The 20,487-nt window shown below is 39.8% G+C and overlaps 1 protein-coding gene across 5 annotated transcripts in view; it reads left to right on the forward strand.

The window, feature by feature from the left end:
* Positions 1-20,487, forward strand: part of LOC129762050 (cyclin-dependent kinase-like 1) — an 87,056-nt gene that overhangs the window by 28,829 nt on the left and 37,740 nt on the right. For 4 of the 5 annotated variants that reach the window (XM_055760065.1, XM_055760132.1, XM_055760206.1 and 1 more), the window contains exon 1: positions 16,157-16,669. The exons of the other annotated variant lie outside the window; for it this stretch is intronic. In XM_055760065.1, the coding sequence (XP_055616040.1) occupies positions 16,488-16,669 (182 nt within the window). In that variant the 5' untranslated portion in view covers positions 16,157-16,487. Of the gene's footprint in view, positions 1-16,156; positions 16,670-20,487 lie in introns of those variants that run through there. 5 annotated transcript variants of the gene reach the window in all.

A 20,487-nucleotide genomic window follows, 5' to 3' on the forward strand; every position in this document is an offset into this window, starting at 1 on the left:
AAACCCTTTTCGTTAATTACACCGTCTATTTCAACGTAGAAACAGGGTACGTATACGCGATACTCGATCGCAAAGAGATCACAGCGCGTTATTTCATTCGCTTGGGTTCTGCTGGAGACGACAACTCGTAATTTGCCTGGCCCCATCCGAGTAATTTCAGTAACATTGGAAAATTTCTGCGTTAGTTCTTTGGAGATGCGAATGACATTAAGAGGTTTTGATTTTCGTCTAAAGTATACAATGAATGGACCTTTGAATCCCTCCGGGTATTCCTTTAGACGAAAATCATGTTTTCATCAATTTCCTCATCTTCAGAACTTTTTACTTCATACACAGAATTTTCCTCCTCATCATCTGCGTCATCCTCCTGCTCTTCAGGAGGTGGGTCAGCATCAGAAACATTCAAAGACGTGGATGGGGGATCCTCCCCGCCCTCAGCCATAATAATAAATTAGTCACCTGTTCGATGTGAACAGTATAGAATAATAATAAAAAAAATTAAATAATAAATAAGAAGATAAATATATATAAATATATATATATATATATATATATATATATATATATATATATATATATATATATATATATATATATATATATAAATTATAATATATATAAATTATATTTATCTCAATTTTTTATTGTATAAAATTAAAAAATGAAAAAAAGTTTCAACAACAGTTCAACGGTAATGTAAGAAAAATGTACACCCCTAATGCCAACACTTGCCGATTTGGTAAATACAATGTTGGACAATAGTGTAAATCGTACACAGGAGGTTGAAGGAATGATATATGGAACAATAGAAAAATAAACTTCTACTTGCCGCTGCTGTGTAGCGTGTGATGAATGTGTGTTGATCTGAACTGGATCCTCAGCGTCTCGATCGTGCACCACTTTTTATTGAGCTCGCTTCACTCGCAAGCGCTGATGAAAAAAAAACACAATATAAATCTGGGTGAAAAAAAACACCGTTATCGGATCGATTCTCAGACTTGTCCGATCAGCTCGCGAGTTCTCGAACGAATTGTCATCGCCGAAGAATTGGCTTCTAAGTCGGTTCCACGAAGTCGGTTGCTCCGATAACACCGAACACCATTTTCAACCGAATCGATCGACTCAAAAATGCCGATATTTACTTGAACTTTGCTAACCACAAACAGTGGATCCATTATGAAGATCTTTGTTCCTTCCCCTTTACAATTAGGGGAACAAGAACGGTTGGAATCTTCAAACGGCGTGGAAGTATCTGACAGCAAACTGAAAAAATGGATTTGACAAACTAGCAACTACGAAGTTTGGGAAAGGCAGCTTTTGCTGAAGATACTGAGACTCTTTAGACATTTGAAGGCCGCTGAAATTAATTCTAATGATGTCATTCATGAGATTGTATTGGATGTGTTACAGTTCACCATGAAGTGGGTCTTCCAAAGATCGGTTCCAAATCTTACAGTGAATTTGAAGCTGTTTCTAACCGTGTACGTTTCTGTGCCTTCTTGTAGAGAGGCTTATCAGAGTTGAAATTCATTAAAAATTTGCGGTCAGACATGTTATTGCTGCGCATTCCATTGACCCCGCAACAAGAGGGCGAAAGCGCACGGGAAACACTTGTAACGGGTTTAGTAAGAGCGCTACAAAAGTTTTTTTTAATTAAAACAAAAACGGTTTTGAATATCAATGAAATTCTTTATTCATGTTAGAGTAAATTTGATGCCATTGTGTATGGAACTCGATTTCTTTTGCATGGCGACCACGGGCACGCTTGCAGAAATCCAGACGCTGAACCCAATTTTCAACGGTTTTCAAGCATAAATCGACCGATACTGCTGCAATTTCACGTTCGATATTCGTACGAAGTTCATCTCCCTACAACCTCTCCCAGGCAAGTATGCGTATTTCTGTAACGACCATCTGCCTGATTCTTCTTCGTGTTACAGTTTGATAGTTTTTTACTTGATTTAGCTGGTTCTTTCGACGCAGCTTGGGTCGTCTGTTGAGGGATCTCTGGGGAAACTTCGAACAATAACTCGCGACGCGGAACACGGAACAAAATGGTGGAAAAGCACAATTACAACACTTTTTATCGTCGGCGGAAAACAAGACTTGCTACGAAAAACCTAACAAAAAAAGAACACCGTGGTTTGGATGGCCACACAATAAATAAACTTATTATATAAATTCTGTACATGTACTGTTTTTTTATTATAATTTTTTTTGGTTTCAATTTGGCTCGAGCTCACCGGTTCGTTGCGGCCGTTCGCTGCGTTGGTGCACTTCCGGGATCTTCTGGGCTGGAACTGATGACGGGAACGGGGCGGCTTCGGCTGGACAGGATACTGGATGACGATCACAAGACGGGAACAAACTTCTCACGTGGCACGGCCGTATATAATGTCCGCCGGCGACACTGGTTAGCCAGAGGGTCGAGTTGGCTAAATTGCTCGCACTCACTGTCTCGCGAACACACACGGTAAATACCGTGGAACCGGGAACCGGAATCAGTTGAATTTCTCTGTGAACTAGCCTTTTTACGTGGCTAGTTCACACACGGAGGACTTAAACCCTTTTAAATTTAGGAATAACTTTTAGTTAATTTTCGCAGTAATAGCAACTGCGTCCGTCCGTGACCAGATCTTCGCGAAGACTCCCCGAACTCTTCCATTTTTGCGTCCTCCAAACCTTTCCTTTTCCTTTTTCTTTAGCATAAAACAATTCAACCTCTCGACCCTATTCATATCTTCTGGTAATTTTCCATTAGGTAGCGTTTCCAATGCCTTTGCCGAGCCGTCCCCCTTACGATGCGACGACAAGGAACACGATAACTACTCCGACAACACAAACACAACTTAATACGATTGGTTTCGGTTGGTGTCACGACTAATAAATAAACATTTAAGGTAGCATGCTATACCTGGACAATTAAACCTAGCACTTGCTTTCCGCATATAAATGAATAAATAAACAATGAACTGAATAATTCAAACACGCAATTGTAAATAAATTTTGAATGTATAAATAAATAAATAAATAATTGAATAAATAGATGAATAAATAAATAAATAAATAACTAAATAAATAAGTAAATAAATATATAAATAAGTATATAAATAAATAAATATCTTTCTTCCCTACTACTAAATAAATAAATACAAAAAAACTAACTAACAAAAAAATTATCTATTGTGAAACACCAACCTGGGGGTCTGCGATTAACTGTTTATTTGGTTTATTGCAATAATTGGACTCATATGTCATCTTTTCTACGACAGTTAATCACAGACTCCCAATACTACTTTTTTTTATTGTCATATGAGAAATAACATTAAGTCAAACACAAGATGTGGACATGAACTGTAAATTTCTCAAATGACAAGACAGCACAAACAAATATTTTACAAAATGTATTTACAATGTTGCTGAGGTCCAAACAGACGGTTGGCTTTCCCACCAAATTTTGCATTGTAACCCAACGTTTGGTTACAATCTTCCCGGAGTCGGGGTAAAAAAAATATTCTTTTTTTTTTGTCAAAGTCTGGTCACTCTCGTTCATCCATCCCCCTTCAATTGGATTCAACAGTGAATATTTCGAGACTTTTCTTTCGTCAGATCTTTCGTGCTGTTATGATCACCACTAACCATCATCGTTGAACGAAATCACAAACCAGAGAGCGTCACATAGTCTTTTTATGTTTTTTATAATGTATTTTTTTTTAGACAAACGTTCGTTTTTCTTGTTTTCTTCAGCAAAGAGATCAGAACTAATTTTTCATCTTTTCCATTACAATTACTGTCCTTATGATTATTTGGACCATAATATTAAATTATCCCACTCACACGTCGCATACATACAATTCATTCACACCCATTCATTTGTCTCTACATATTCTTCTCCATTCATTCTTTAATTCAACCATAAAAATCATGATTACTGCTATATATATGAGGCGTCCCTCAATTAGTTAACAAACCAACCATCTTTCAACTTTTAAGCAAAGTTCAAAGAGGCCGGTTGTTATGGTACTATAGAGTAGTCGACTCTGCATTTATTTCAGTCTATAACTATCTTCTATAGAGAAGAGAAAAACGTTACGAAATAAATCAGATCTACTACTACTTATAACGAGAGTATATTCAGCCGCCGTTACGATGGCTGCGTACTTTATTTTACTATTGTTCATAGTTCATAGGTCATACCGTCATGACGGTTTGTGATCGACAACTCACAATGATCGTGTTAAATAAGCTGGTACAGTCAGCACGTGCTGATTCTGGTAGGTATTAAAATGAAATATTGGAGAATGTGATGAACGATCTAGTTAAATTAAATTCATATATTTTCGGAAACATTAATTTGCTTCGATCTTCAATTTCCTCGGAAGAGATCGATTGCTGGTGACGTGCCAACTTGTGGTCAGTTCCTGCTTCAGCTAACTCATGACCATGAGTTATAAAAAATGGCGTGAACCCTGTCGACGAATGGACACTCGTATAGAGTATCGTTTCCACTTCGGGTATTCTTGTATCCCAGCAGCGTTGGTCCTCCTTCACGTATGTTCTGATTGCTGCATTGATAGTCCTGTTTACCCTCTCAACGGGGTTCGCCTGTGAATGGTAACGGGAGTTCAGCCAGTGAGTGATACTGAATCGATCAATGAGTTCCTTGAATTCCTTCGAAAGAAAGCTGCTCCCATTATCTGTGATTATAATTTCAGGGACAGAATTTTTGAGGAACCACTGATCTTTCAGAATCGTACACAAGACTGAACTACTGATAGCTTTCACAGGTTGAACCATCACCCATTTCGAGAAGTAATCAGAAACTACCAATAAATGCTGGTTACCCCGTCGACTACGGGGAAGGGGGCCAATAAAATCGGCTGAGATGATTTGCCACGGTCGGTTCGCTAATCTCATACCTCCCATTTCAGGTACTATCGGAACAGAAGCAGCTATAACTTCTTTACACGTCCCACACTGGCGGACATAATTACGAATATCGACAGTCATCCTTGGCCAATAGAAACGTTGACGAATTCTGGTGAGCGTTTTGTCGTATCCAGGATGGAAGCAAAAATCGTGATGAGGATTGTCGGAATTTTCTCGACAGGAGGAATCAATTTCCACTCGAAGCGTGAGTCATATTGTATGTCACGAGCGGTAACAAATTTGTACAAATTATTTTCTTCCAACCTAAAATCAACGAATTTGTCTGGATTATCCCTCACCTTATTCACCAGGGAAGTGTACCACGACTGTGTAGGCTCGATTACCGCAGCAATACTTCGTGACAGGGCATCAGGTACGACATTGTCTTTACCTTTGCGATGAATTACAGTCATGTCGTATTGCTGCAAATTTAAGGCCCATCTACTACAACGTGATCCTACCATCCATTTGGTGTTTAAGATATGGGTTAATGATGACGAATCCGTGACCAAGGTGAAGTGGTAGCCTTCCACATATCCCCTAAAAGCGTATATGGCCAGAATTGCTGCCAAAGCTTCCTTATCGGCAGCATGATAATTTTTCTGAGGGGTTGTAAGTTTGTGCGAGTGATACGCGATAACCCGCTCTACATCCCCTTGTTGCTGGGTAAGAACACCTGCAACTGCAAAATCGCTGGCGTCAGTTTGAATTACAAACTCTTGGTCAAAATCAGGACTGCCAAGAATGGGAGCGGAAATAAGAAGCTCCTTTTTTTGGCAAAACGCGTTTTCGGCATCTTCATTCCATTTTATTGTTTTCAATTTGGTTTGAAGTAAATCAGTGAGGCTGGCTGTGCCCCACTGAAGTCTGAAATGAATCTCCGATAATAATTCGCCATTCCTAGGAACCTTCTAAGCTTTGTGACGGTATTCGGCCGTTCATACTCGACAATGGGGCGAACCTTGTCAGGATTGGGCCGAAGACCATCTGTGCTAAGAAGATATCCTAGGAAGGGAATTTCAGAGACTCCAAACTGAGACTTTTCCAAGTTAATACTCAGGTTGGCTTTGCTTAAACGACACGCAATCTCAGTGAGAAGCCGTGAGTGATGCTCGAATGTTTCCGTTACCACGACGATATCGTCAAGGTAAACGAAAACATTCGGCTCTAGTTCCCCATGCCCATGAACGTTGTCCATTAATCTGGCCAAAGTAGCCGGACTGTTCACGAGGCCAAACGGCATACGGGTAAATTGAAATAACCCTTTTCCCTGTACACTGAAGGCTGTGTACTTCCGCGATTCTCTCTCCAGTGGAACTTGGAAGAATGCTTCTGAGAGGTCAATAGTCGAAAGGTACTTCGCTTTTGGAAGTTGACCCAATATTCTTCCCGGATGGGGCAAAGGGTAGGCGTCCCTCACGGTCCTCTCATTGGTTTGGCGTGCGTCTAAACAAAGCCTAACTTTATTGGGTTTCACTACCGGTACGCAGTTTAACGACCAATCTGAGCTGCTTCTTTCTAGGATACCGAAAGTCGTTGAAGTTCAATAGCCACTAAACTTTGAATCTTAGGAGACATCGTATACGGGAATTGACGTTTATTTTTCCAATCGTCTTGCAGCACAATTCTATGCTGAGCAAGAGACGTCAAGGTTAATTGTCCTTCCTTCGCTGCTAGAAATAACTTTTTCACGTCTTCGATCTCCCTAATTTCTTCCCTCGTCAGCACCGATTCCCTACTAGGTAATTGAATAGTAGCAACCACTTCATTTTTGTTGTTGCTACTGTCCCTTAACATTGTTGGGTGAATCTGGAATTTATTCCAAAAATCCATTCCACAAATACAATTGAGAGACAGATTAGCCACCACAAGAGTAGGAATTATTTTAGTATCGTCGTTGAACAGGAAAGGGAGATAAGCGCGACCAAGAACTTAGGAAGTCCCCGCTAGCGGATTGCAGGGCGGATATTTCTACGCGTGAGATTTTTTTATGACGTAATTTTGAAAATAGATTCTCACTGATGAGTGTGAAATTACTTCCACTGTCTAAGATAGCCTGAATCGATAAACCTTGTATATTCACTGAAACGTACGGTCGGTTATCGTTGAGAAATGGATAGGAAATTTGATATATTTCAGCGGAATCTGCGTAGTGGTCAGGAGTGACTGACTCCCAAAATCTAGAAAGAGTAGACTCTGTAGAAGAAAATTGGCTTACGCTTCGGGGTTTTGCGAGCGGCGATTTTCGCCCGCCAGTGACCCGTTTTTTAGGCAAAACGGGCAAAAGTTTGTTGGGAAGCCTTTGAGCCCACACTTGAAACAAAATATTCCACGCGGTTGTCTGCACATGACCGAATGGTGTCCTTCCCCACCACAGTTAAAACAAGTATTGGATGGTGGAGGGATATGTCCATTCACCAATTGTTCTAGTGTTAACTGTGAGCGGGGTGCAGAAGGTCCTGCCGTTTGTGAGTCGATGATCGGCTTCGCAGTTTTCTGAACAGGTTGAAGGATAGAGTTGTTTTTGATATTCGAAGATGGATACGGTTTAGGATGAGGAGGTGAATTTAGGGAATGTGGTGCACTGTTCCGATTGCTTCTTCCCTGGCTATATTGCTGATGTTGTGCTAACGCTACCTGTCCAGACGTTTGCTGCTGGGAAAATTTCTTTTTATTTTTCACGTTGGGTTCGCCTTCCACAGCTTGGACCGATTTCTCAGGTCCGAAAACTTTATTGTATGCTGAGAAGTTTAAAGCATCTAACTTCTGACCAGCAGCCACCAGCGTCTCAAGATCGATAAACGGAATAAAGGTCATTTGTCGTTTGTAATCCACTCTCATGTTTTGTTGAAGTATTTGTACTTTCTCATAATCTGGAATTTGTACACTCATCGTCCGAAACAATTTTTCTATTTCGAAATAGTATTCATGGAAGGACTCGTATTTTTGCTGGCGTCGCTGGTAAATTTTAATTTTAATTAATGCATCCAAATCTGGGTGCATATAAGTTTTTCGCAACTCAAACACTAAATGTTGCCAATTTAACAATCTGCCAGTCGATCGCTGAGTCATGTACCATTTCAGAGTCGATCCTCCGAATAAATGAATCGCTGACTCAAAAAGTTCTCTTTCGGATACTTGTTCAGCTTGAGAAAGGGCTTGAACCAATTCCAAAAACTCGTTTAATTTTAAACCCTGATCATCTCCACTATACTTCGTTATGTTCCACTTTGAAACTGGCAAAGTATGACGCGATTGAGTAGGATGGTGATAATTTGTATGGAATTAATGTGGTTCTGGAGGATAATTTTGGAAATTATCCGAAGCTGGTATGGAGTTTCTATTGATGTTTTCTCGAAAAGGTCCACTTTCTGGAAAATTTGCGAATGAATTGCGGGAAACATTTGGAATCGCTGAATTGAAACTGTGACCTGGATTATCATTAGAAGTTTTCCCATGTGTTGAAAATGGATACTGTTGTGGAGTGAAATTTTGAACATTGTGATTGAAATATGGCATTTGAAAGCGGCCACTCGGTTGAACGGATGGATTACCATTGAACTGAAAATGAGGAAGATTGGAGTTTAAATAGGAAGTCTGTTGCTGAAGGTGAACATGACAAGAAGAAGTTTGCGTTGCAACATTTTTACCTTCCTTGCGAAATCTCAGTTCGTTCTCCAAATCCATGATACGGTTTTGTAGAGAATGAAAGGCCATCCTGACTAAGATATGACCTTCGAGGCGAGCGCGTTAGAAAAATTTGTTCATTTTCCTCAACGCTAGCCACATGCGGCACTTGAACGTCAGAGTTCAATTCTAAAATTTCTTCCTCCTCTTGAGGTACAGTTTGTTTTTCGAAATGAGGCTCTAACATCTCCACAACATCCACCATCAAATTTTGCATATGACTGTATGAATTTGGTGATCCACGAGAACTGGTCACTAACAACCACACTCGCACACCAAGATGTAACAATCGTGAAAAAAATTGATTTTTGTTTTCTTTTCTGTGCACAGATCGAGGGCCGTTTTTATCTCGACAAACTTTTGGGAGCATGTCTCTCTACCTCCACCGTTTCATCACCAACCACTGACTGCACATTTTTTTCAGTTGTACCATCACGCTCGGACTTTAAACGATCTCGCAACATCTTACGTTTTCTTGACATATTGAAGCTATCATCCATCAGCACGGCTCTTGATTTCAGCTCATGATCAAGCTCATCGTCCGTCAGAAACTCAACTCTCATCTACCATCTACCATAGTACCATTTGAGCAGTAATTCACACGCGTTATCAAATGTTAAACGCGAAGATGCCATTCTAAGCCGAGGAAATATTACTCACTTTTTGTTCTACAAAATTTTATAAATAAAAAGTTACCAATGTTGTGTTCAAAATTTAATGTAAAATATGAAAGAAATTTAATCAGAAATAGTAACCAAGGATAATTAATTGAAGAAGTAGAATTAAATAATAGAAAAATAGCAACAACAAAAAAAAAGGATTAATTCACAATATTTGAAAATAGGAAAACAAATGATTATTATTGAATTTTTATTTTCCAAATGTAATTTTGATGTTAGAAATAACGAATCAGTTCCGAATTCTCTTCACTTCTTCGACAAGTGTTTTTATTAAATTTGCAGCCGGAACGCCCTACTAATTTGTGACTCCGTTCGACAACTTTAATTAGAGGCATTCACACGAACTGTGTTCTTAACTTTGTATAATCCGCACACACACTAATCAATACCTTTCTCCAGGTAGATTTCCGAACAATGCGTTCACCTGACGACTTCGCGAGTATTGAAAATAATTTTAAATTATTTGAAATTTCCCCCGGAGATCATTCGGAAAAAGGGATTTTCTTCAGGCCATAAAGAGAACCACTTTTTCCGCCTATTTTTCGTTGGACGCCAATTGATAGTTTTTTACTTGCTTTTAAGCTGGTTCTTTCGACGCAGCTTGGGTCGTTTGCTGAGGAATCTCTGGGGGAACTTCACACAAATTACTCGCGACGCGGAACACGGAACAAAATGGTGGAAAAGCACAATTACAACACTTTTTATCGTCGGCGGAAAACAAGACTTGCTACGTAAAACCTAACAAACAAAGAACACCGCGGTTTGGACGGCCACACAATAAATAAACTTATTATATAAATTCTGTACATGTACTGTTTTTTTATTATATTTTTTTTTGGTTTCAATTTGGCTCGAGCTCACCGATTCGTTGTGGCCGTTCGCTGCGTTGGTGCACTTCCGGGATCTTCTGGGCTGGAACTGATGACGGGAACGGAGCGGCTTCGGCTGGACAGGATACTGGATGACGATCACAAGACGGGAACAAACTTCTCACGTGGCACGGCCGTATATAATGTCCACCGGCGACACTGGTTAGCCAGAGGGTCGAGTTGGCTAAATTGCTCGCACTCACTGTCTCGCGAACTCACACGGTAAATACCGTGGAACCGGGAACCGGAATCAGTTGAATTTCTCTGTGAACTAGCCTTTTTACGTGGCTAGTTCACACACGGAGGACTTAAACCCTTTTAAATTTAGGAATAACTTTTAGTTAATTTTCGCAGTAATAGCAACTGCGTCCGTCCGTGACCAGATCTTCGCGAAGACTCCCCGAACTCTTCCATTTTTGCGTCCTCCAAACCTTTCCTTTTCCTTTTTCTTTAGCATAAAACAATTAAACCTCTCGACCCTATTCATATCTTCTGGTAATTTTCCACTAGGTAGCGTTTCCAATGCCTTTGTCGAGCCGTCCCCCTTACGATGCGACGACAAGGATCACGATAACTACTCCGACAACACAAACACAACTTAATACTATTGGTTTCGGTTGGTGTCACGACTAATAAATAAACATTTAAGGTAGCATGCTATACCTGGACAATTAAACCTAGCACTTGCTTTCCGCATATAAATGAATAAATAAACAATGAACTGAATAAATCAAACACGCAATTGTAAATAAACTTTGAATGTATAAATAAATAAATAAATAATTGAATAAATAGATGAATAAATAAATAAATAAATAAATAAATAAATAAATAAATAAATAAATAAATAAATAAAAAGTAAATAAATATATAAATAAGTAAATAAATAAACAAATATCTTCCTTCCCTTCCCTAAATAAATACAAAAAAACTAACTAACAAAAAAATTATCTATTGTGAAACACCAACCTGGGGGTCTGCGATTAACTGTTTATTTGGTTTATTGCAATAATTGGACTCATACGTCATCTTTTCTACGACAGTTAATCACAGACTCCCAATACTACTTTTTTTTTATTGTCATATGAGAAATAACATTAAGTCAAACACAAGATGTGGACATGAACTGTAAATTTCTCAAATGACAAGACAGCACAAACAAATATTTTACAAAATGTATTTACAATGTTGCTGAGGTCCAAACAGACGGTTGGCCTTCCCACCAAATTTTGCATTGTAACCCAACGTTTGGTTACAAGTTTCGTCAACGAGAACTTCAGTACAGACCTCAATGAACCGTTATGTGAAGACATCACCATGACCTACGATGAAATTAACGTCACTCGTGGATTGAATTTCTTGGAAACCGACAGTATTCATATATATTATCAGAACGTCAGAGGCCTCCGCACTAAAATAGATGACTTCTATACCCTGTCAGTGTTTCGGAAATTGACGTTGTGATACTAACTGAGACGTGGTTAAACGAACAATGTCATTCAATGCAGCTATTTGGAACTGGATACAACATTTACCGCAATGACCGTGATACCATTAGTACAGGCAAAACGCCGCCTCCTGCGTCCTCATTGCTGTTTCAAAACGTTACAGTTCATTGGAATCAGATATTGGTATAGATACCAACATAGAACTGCAACATCCCAATTATGAGAACACTTGTAATACTAACCTCGAGCCAACCGCGAGTAATTGGTTACATATTACTAACATAGTTGTAAATAAACATTGTCAAAATATTGAACTCCTGGCCCGTTAGGCTGACGCCATATGAGCCTTAATAAAAATATATATTTTGGATAGAAAAAAACCAACATAGAACAGTTATGGGTTAATGTGAATGGGGGAAGTCGAACAATTTGTTTCGGTGTGGTATATATCCCACCAGATTCTTCTACTTCTGTGGACTATATAGAAAGTCACATCGGATCTGCACTGACTATATCTGAAAAACTGCGACCTCATGACCTTCATCTGTTGTTTGGGGACTACACTCAACCTGGCTTTAAAGGGTGTGTCACATCAAATTGCATCACGGAAAAAACGCTGTAGAAATTTAATTTTTAGGAATTATATCTTCAGCTTTCGCTTATAATCAGATAAGAGTGTATAGATCACGTTGGCCATGCTTCACTGTCAATTTTTCGTAAATTTGGAAAAATGTCGTCGAACGAAAAAGAGCGTCGTGAATTAATCCTGTGCACTCATTTCGAGAATCCGGAGTTGTCACATCGGGACATCGGTAAGATGCTGGGAATCGTCCAATCCACGGTCAGCAGAGTACTAAAACGATACTTTGAGAACCTAACCATCGACCGGAAGGTGAAGAACGGCAAAAATGGATGCTCCGTCAGTGAAAAAGATGCGCTTGTGATCTTTTTCACTGACGGAGCATCCATTTTTGCCGTTCTTGCCGTAGTTAAGCAGTTTAGACGTGATCCGAGAAGTTCGGTCCGGGATGTCGCCAATAAGCTGAATTTGTCAAGTTCATTCGTCCAGCGGACCAAGCAGCGGGAGGGCCTGCGTACATACAAGGTTCAGAAGGCTCCTAACCGCGACGAATGGCAAAACATGGTGGGGAAGACGCGAGCCCGGAAGCTGTACACCTAAATGCTGACGAAGCCGCATTGCCTGGTAATGGACGACGAAACCTACGTCAAAGCGGACTTTCGTCAGCTGCCGGGCCTGTTGTTCTTCTCCGCAGAGGACAAATTCAACGTTCCGGAGGAGATTCGCAAGCAGAAACTATCCAAGTTTGCCAAAAAGTACATGGTGTGGCAAGCGATCTGCTCTTGCGGAAAGCGGAGCGCCCCCCACGGTAAACGGGCAGATTTACCTTAAGGAGTGCCTACAGAAGCGCTTACTACCACTATTGAAGCAGCACGAGGGCCCGACCATCTTCTGGCCGGATCTCGCTTCGTGCCACTATTCAAAGGACGTGTTGGAGTGGTACGAAGCCAACGGGGTCACCTTCGTGCCAAAGGAAATGAACCCGCCCAACGCGCCGGAGCTTCGCCCAATAGAGAAATATTGGGCGATTATGAAGCAGGCCCTCCGGAAGAACCCAAAAGTTGTCAAATCGGAGGCGGACTTCAAGAGAAAATGTATTTCTGTTCAAAAAAAAACTACAACCTGACGTTGTACAGAACCTTATGGACGGGGTGAAGAGGAAGGTGCGAGCATACGGGCTTGGGCTCGAAGTATGAATAAAAAGAAAATGCCAAAAGTTGTTTAATAGTTTTTATTTTACTGTCTAAAATTTTCAAAAGGATCGGTCTACTGGGCGAATTTCTACAGCGTTTTTTCCGTGTTGCAATTTGATGTGACACACCCTTTATTCTATTAACCAGCAAAAAAATCAACGAGTGAAAGTAGTCAAAGATTTGGGTGTCCTTTTGGATAGTGGACTTACCTTTCAGAATCACTACAGTAATATCATCGCTAAAGCAAACAAAAATCTGGGATTCATAATGAAAATCGCTAAGAACTTTCGTGATCCGTACTGCTTAAGAGCACTTTTCTATGCACTCGTCCGCTCAATCCTTGAAACGGCAGTGGTTGTCTGGAGTCCTTACACTGATATTTGGTCCGTACGGAATGAGTATGTTCAGAGGAAATTGATCAGGTTTGCGCTTCGGAATCTTCCTTGGAGGGACCCGATGGCGCTTCCTCCATACGAAAGTCGATGCAAGCTGCTGAACATGGACACACTGGCTAAAAGAAGAGACAATATGCGCGCGGTCTTCGTTGGAAAACGACTTCTTGGGACAATCGACGCTCCTGAAATTCTAGCTAAACTATACGTGAATGTGATGAATGAGATTTCTCCGTTCTACGACTTTTCTTCGTATTCCTTTCCACCGGACAGTTTACGGACAAAATGAACCAATTTGTGCTATGTGTTATATGTTTAATTCTGTTTTTCATTTGTTCGACTTCAATATTAGTTGTGAAACTTTCAAGAATCGCTTGCTTAATCGAGATTTAGTGTAGTTTAGTACCTAATCATGTAACATTTTATCATGTAGACCATGTCGTCAGATGATTCTGTTAATAATAAATATAAATATCAATATCAATCGTCGCTGGCTTGTTTGCATCGGTCATACACTTGACGTAGCCCCACAGGAAATAGTCTAACGGTTTCAAATCGCATGACCGAGGCGGCCAATTGACTGGGCCATTTCGTGAGATAACACGCTCATCAAACATGGTTTTCAATAAATTGATTGTTAAATTCGCTGTGTGGTGCCGTCCTGTTGAAACCGCATATTGTCCAAGTCCATATCATTCAATTCAGGCAAAACATATTCGGTTATCATTGAGCGGTAGCGATTCCCATTCACAGTAACGTGCCGGTCTTGATCATCACGGAAGAAGTGCGGCTTAATGACGCCGCCGAAACCGCAACAAACGTAATTTTTTCGGGATGCAATGGTGACTCATGGAGTACGTGTGCTGCCTGACCAATAACGCATATTTTGCTTATTGACGAAGTCATTCAGCCAAAAATGAGCTCATCATTTTCAATTCACGAACATACTTACGTCAATTTGATTTTGTAAGGATGTAGGCCAAGATATTTTCGCAAAATTTGCCACAACGACGTCACAGAGAAGCCCAAAGCTTGAGAACGACGTGTGAGAGACTGATTTGGGTCTTCCTCAATTGATGCGCTAGCGGCAGCAATATTCTCGACACTACTGGCCCTTCTTTGTCTCACTGGAACGGGAACGTTTTGTACTGTGCCTGTGGATTCAAAATTTCCACTAGTCGCTCAATTATTGATCTGGCAGAACGATTATGACGCCCATAATTTGGACGTAGAGCTCTTAAAGTTGAGGCCGTTGACTTCGAATTTCGGTAGTAAATATTAATAATCTCAACTCGTTGCTGGATCGTATATCTTTCCATTATGAAATGGCAAACCTTACTGAAGAGAAATGTCAAGAGAGCGGGAAAAAATATGGCGTCGTTTGTTGTCCCTATCGGTCTATTTTTATAGCGTCCCTATTGAAATACCCGTTATTACTCGGTAAAAAAATAACAAGAGAGGAGTAAACACTCAAAAATACAATTGATGTATGTTTTAAGAGAAATAGTGTACGTAAATTATGTTGTTACAATGCAATTTGCAAGAAAATGTTGACTAAAAGTTTAAAATGGGTCATTTGACCTCTCGTGGTAGGTTTAGTGTTAAATAAATACCAATAACGCCTAAAAATACACAATAGTAATAAATCAGCGACACTCACAGTCTGTGAGTATACAAGTTACGATTTGGCGCGCGAGTACAGGAGAATTAAGAATGTTTGTCTGATTGGTTTTATTCTCGGTTTTATTGACTCATTGAAATTTTTAATTTTTTTTAGTTTCAGGTTTACGTGTTAACGTTTTTATTCCTGAACTATTTGGTCAGCCTACTTAAGGAGCCGTACACTGTTTATCCGGCATTTTAGGCATCCAATAACTGAATATATATTTATATTTGCTTGTCGTGTTTTGTTTCGAATATATTTGATCAGTACACGTTGATCAAAATTTTACTGTCAAAGAGTGTAAAATATTTGGCTTCGGTCAAACAGTGTATGAGCACCCCTATTTCAAAAATTACGCTTTGGGTAAATACTGTTGAAGTAAGGATATTTATTCATGAGAGCTAGCACAAACTGATGTTTTAAGATATTATACTGATTCAGTTACTTCAATCCAATTATAAGTCCTTTTTTTCAATACGATTTTTTACAAAACAGTTTCTTTCGACAGATTAAACAATTCAGAGAAAAAGGCCCTCCGATAGAAGATAGTTTTGTATTTCATCTCGTTTCCGAGCTCTCGTAACCCGACAAACAGATATGAACGAAATACGTGACTACAACTCGAATGAGGGGAACTTTTGTTTTGTAAATCGGTTGCTTCGGTTACCATTCAGCACTCGCTTGGAGCTTCCTTGGATTGTTAACAGATTTACTTTATTTCGAAAAAAAACTACCAACACGTTAGAACTCAATCATTTGAGCTCTCATGTAATAAAAAAACTTATTGAAAAGTGGAAAAAAAATTAAGCTACGATTATGTTTTGTTTGATATTCTTTATGGAGAGTTAAATTGTGTTCTAGAGAATATCATGTATATTGAAATGGATACTTGTTCGATTTTGCGTCAATAATAGATAGTTAAGTTTTCTTTGTGCAGTGATTCTGAAAGTGTTTAATCTGAACATGTGATGATGTGATGAAAAAACTGCAAATAAAACTAAATGAAAATTGATTCGACTGTGTAAAACCTTTCGGGAAACTCCTACATGTTAAATCTCAAACGAGTGAAGATTCCTCTGAACCGTTTGCCGGATGGAGAAAAATGGGACAAACAAAAATCTCAACCATCCAACGAAACAAAAGCAATAGTGGCTGGCTGTATGGACAAATGGTTTGGAGAAAAACGACTATGGTTATTTGGTAATCATTTGCCATTACTTCCAAGAAGGTACCCTTTTACAATTATATTGTATTTGTGCAATGTCTTGTACTTATAAGAAGTATCATGAATCGGACATTTGTTTGTTTAGTATCAAAGCGCTGTTTTGGAAACAAATCTCACCAATTTTATAGTTGTGAAATTTGACGGAAAGTAAAACGAACATTTTTGGGATTCAAAAATAGTAAACGTTTCAAAATTATTGCCTCAAAATTATGGTTGCTTGCTTTGTAAATCGATTTTCATTGAACGAATTGTCATCTGTCAAACAGTCAAACTGTCAAATTCACAAACCTAAATCAAACAGTAACTGACAGATGGCACTGTCTGTACCACCTGGAATGGCGTCTTAAGAGAACCCCTATTGAACTGACAGGAGTCAACATATCGACTATCCCACTGACATTTTCCCTTTGTTTTCACATGAATTGGGTATCCCAATAACAGTTCTGCTTGAGATTTTGCTAACGATCCTAGAAACAATCAATCACCCAGCTGGTCTGTACACTGTTTGTCCGTAGGTAAAATATTTGACACTTTTTGACAGATAAAGTTTGGTTTGAAATTTGTACAATCAATATTTTCTTTGCTATTCTTCAATTATCAACAATGTCAAACATTGAACATGAAAAAATTCGACTGAAATATTTGAGGTAACGTAACCATGTACCGACAGGTTCGAGGAACAGACCAAAAAATATTTTAGTCTCAAAGCATTACGTAGATTTCTGGGTATGAGTAACTACTATAGACGATTTATATCGGAGGACAGAGGGATGGTTCAACTCTTGACTGATTTGCTCAAAATAAACCAAAGCACGGGAAACGACCTTTCCATGATCAAGAAACTGCCCATAAGCACTCCGATTCTTACAAATCCGGAGTTCTAACACAAATGCACGAGGAAATCGAAAACCGATCGCGTATCATTCACAAAAATTGAGTGATGCTCAACAACGTTACTGTGCAACCGGAAAGGAAGCACTTGCGGTTCTTAACTCGATACAGAAATTCAGATGCTACGTAGAAGACTCTCGATTTACAGTAATCACAGATGCGTCGGCGTTGACATAAAGTAGCCGGCGCACCTCCAAAGACACAAGATGTCCATTAAGCATCGTCGAGGGGTTGATAATGTTATTCCTGACACATTACCCCGTTAGGTTGAAGTTGTGGGAGTGGAATCATGATTGGTATGCTAAAATGCTAAAAAAGTTGTGGAAAGTCCGAAAAATGATTTTAGAATCGACAACGGTAAACTTAAGAAATTTGTCCCAATTAAGAATGATAATTTAGACTATCGATTTGAGTGGAAGATGTGTATTCCGGAAAAAAGGCGAAATCATATTTTAGTGGAAGAGCATATTAATGCGCTCCACAATAGCATGGAAAAAACCATTCACAAGATCCGCAAAAAAAAAAGTTTGGCCACGGATGACCAAATATGTCCGCACACATTCGTCAGTGTACTATATGTCAGCAGAACAAACCCCTAACTCGATCACAGCATCCTGAAATGGGGAAACAACGGATAACCACCAAATCGTTCAAAATTTTAGCGGTAGATTTCATTCAATCCCAACCTCGAGGTAAACACGGCAATTCCCATTTATTGGTCACGATGAATCTGTTCTCAAAACATTGTCTTTTATTTCCTCTTCGTAGAATCTCCTCGGGGCAGGTGGGCCAAATCCTAGAACTGAATTGGTTCGGAAGGTTCTCAACTCCAGAGTAACAGATAATGCGTTGACCTTTCTTTCGCACGAATTCCAAGGTCACATCATCATCCCGACATCACAGGCAATCCAATCCTGTCGAGTGTTTGAATGGAACAAGAAACACATATATTAAAACATATGTTCCTACGGATCAAAAGCTATGGGATTCACGAATTTTAGAAATTGAATATGTTTTAAACACTACACTACGTGCTTTTTGGTCATGAATCATGATATAATTGGAAGAGGGGACGAACATAGAATTGGCAAATGAGGAGAGCATAGGAAAAAGGGTAGAAGTGGATAGACTAATTTTTGATTTAGTCTACAAACAGTCAGGAAGGCAACAAAACTAAAAACTAATCATTGTACAATATGCGATACCAACATAAAGCACTTTTCCATAAAGTGGGTCAAGGGGTCCTGAAACAAATTTCCGTGTTTCATCTGCAGCTCAATATTATAATCCCAGACTGAGCCCCTGCTATGTGCTGTGTGTTATCCTCGCCAGGATAAGTACTAGCTCATATGAATTGGCCGACGACTCTGGGAAAAGTCTTGGAACATCCTCGGCGGACGATTTAGAACCGATGGGAAATCTAAACGAATAATGAAAATGTTAAGATTGTTTCGATTCATAATGAGTAATTTTTTTTTCGGCATTTCAAAAGCGACAAATATCATCTTGCACTAAACCTATGTTTTTGAGATGGTATTTACTCGGACAGTGTCCTATTGTAAGGCCAGTGAATGTGCTGAAGTCTTTCTTATTTTTTTTTATCCTTTTTGTTTATGTTAGGCTCATTTGCATTTTATCTGTAACAGAGCCGAATTTGAATCGTGTACATGTCACATGTTTATCATATCTATAATTAGCACATTACACAGTTGTCATTTTTCGGCGTTAGAGTATTCTCTTCTATACCATTGCATATGGTACACATTTACACAGTAGCCATTTAAGCGTAAGAGTTTTCCTTCTGTTCTTTCATTATCCAGTTGGACCGGACAGCGGAGACAGTTGATTGATCATTGTTGAGTTATTTGTAGAACAGCAGCCCGATGTATCTTGTAGAGCAGAGCAGTTGTATGGATGAATCGATCTTATTTCGACCGTAGATCGATCTCCATCGCTGATGATTGTTGCGTGAACGTACATATTCTGTAACGACACAAAGATGGTCAATGAGTGCCCTAAGTTTTGAACTTACGATCGATCGCTTACTATGCGAACGCGCAACCAATGTGGCTACGGAGACCCCCATCTTTCTTAAGACTCAGCAATTGTAGAGTAATTTTAATACTCGGCGTGTTTAAGCTAGGCAGCGTCCTCCATCGTGACACGCACTCCGCCACAGCAACTCTCGTGGGGTACACACCGATTTGAATACGTTCTCCTTGGCGCTGGCTCCGTCGAAACGACACCCGCAGTGTTCCTCCTTCCAATCTACCATCCTTCATTGCCAGCTCACATTTTGTTGTTCCTTCTCGCCAGATTCCGCTTACCCGTCGTGAGGTGTACCGATTAGGAATTGCCCTCCAACTTGAAGCGCAATCCATCACAGCCACCTTCGCGGGATTTCTCACCTGTCGAGAAGTTAACCGATTAGGAAGCGCCCTCCAACTCTTCTCAGAGGAACGCCGATTAGATAGTGCCCTCCAACATAACGCGTACTCCGTCATGGCAACTCTCGTGGGGTCGTTGCAACAACCTTTCGCAGTTGTTCTTTTTCTATAGTCGGGCGTTTTCAGCATGCTGGTCGGTCCTCCACTTCCGCTGTAGCTCGAACATGATGTGCACGATTGCACTGTTCACTTCGTTCCAGGTACCCTAGTCACGACACATTTCCTCCACGATGTTCCCAACATGAAGGGTAGGCAACCCTTCGCGTCTTGCGATGAATCTGGGACATAACCGCTTGACTGTCTTAGGAGATGCAAATGTTAGCATGTATATAATTTATTTTGAGGCAAACATTTATACATTCTATTATTGCAGCTACTCCTGCCTGAAAAACTGTTGGCAAGTTCCCCATAACTACAGAAATTTTTATTCTGGGACCATACACTCCAGCACCTGTTCTGTTACCCATTTTCGATCCATCGGTA

The sequence above is a fragment of the Toxorhynchites rutilus genome, chromosome 1, assembly GCF_029784135.1.
Source record: "Toxorhynchites rutilus septentrionalis strain SRP chromosome 1, ASM2978413v1, whole genome shotgun sequence".
NCBI classification, from domain to species: Eukaryota; Metazoa; Arthropoda; class Insecta; order Diptera; family Culicidae; genus Toxorhynchites; species Toxorhynchites rutilus.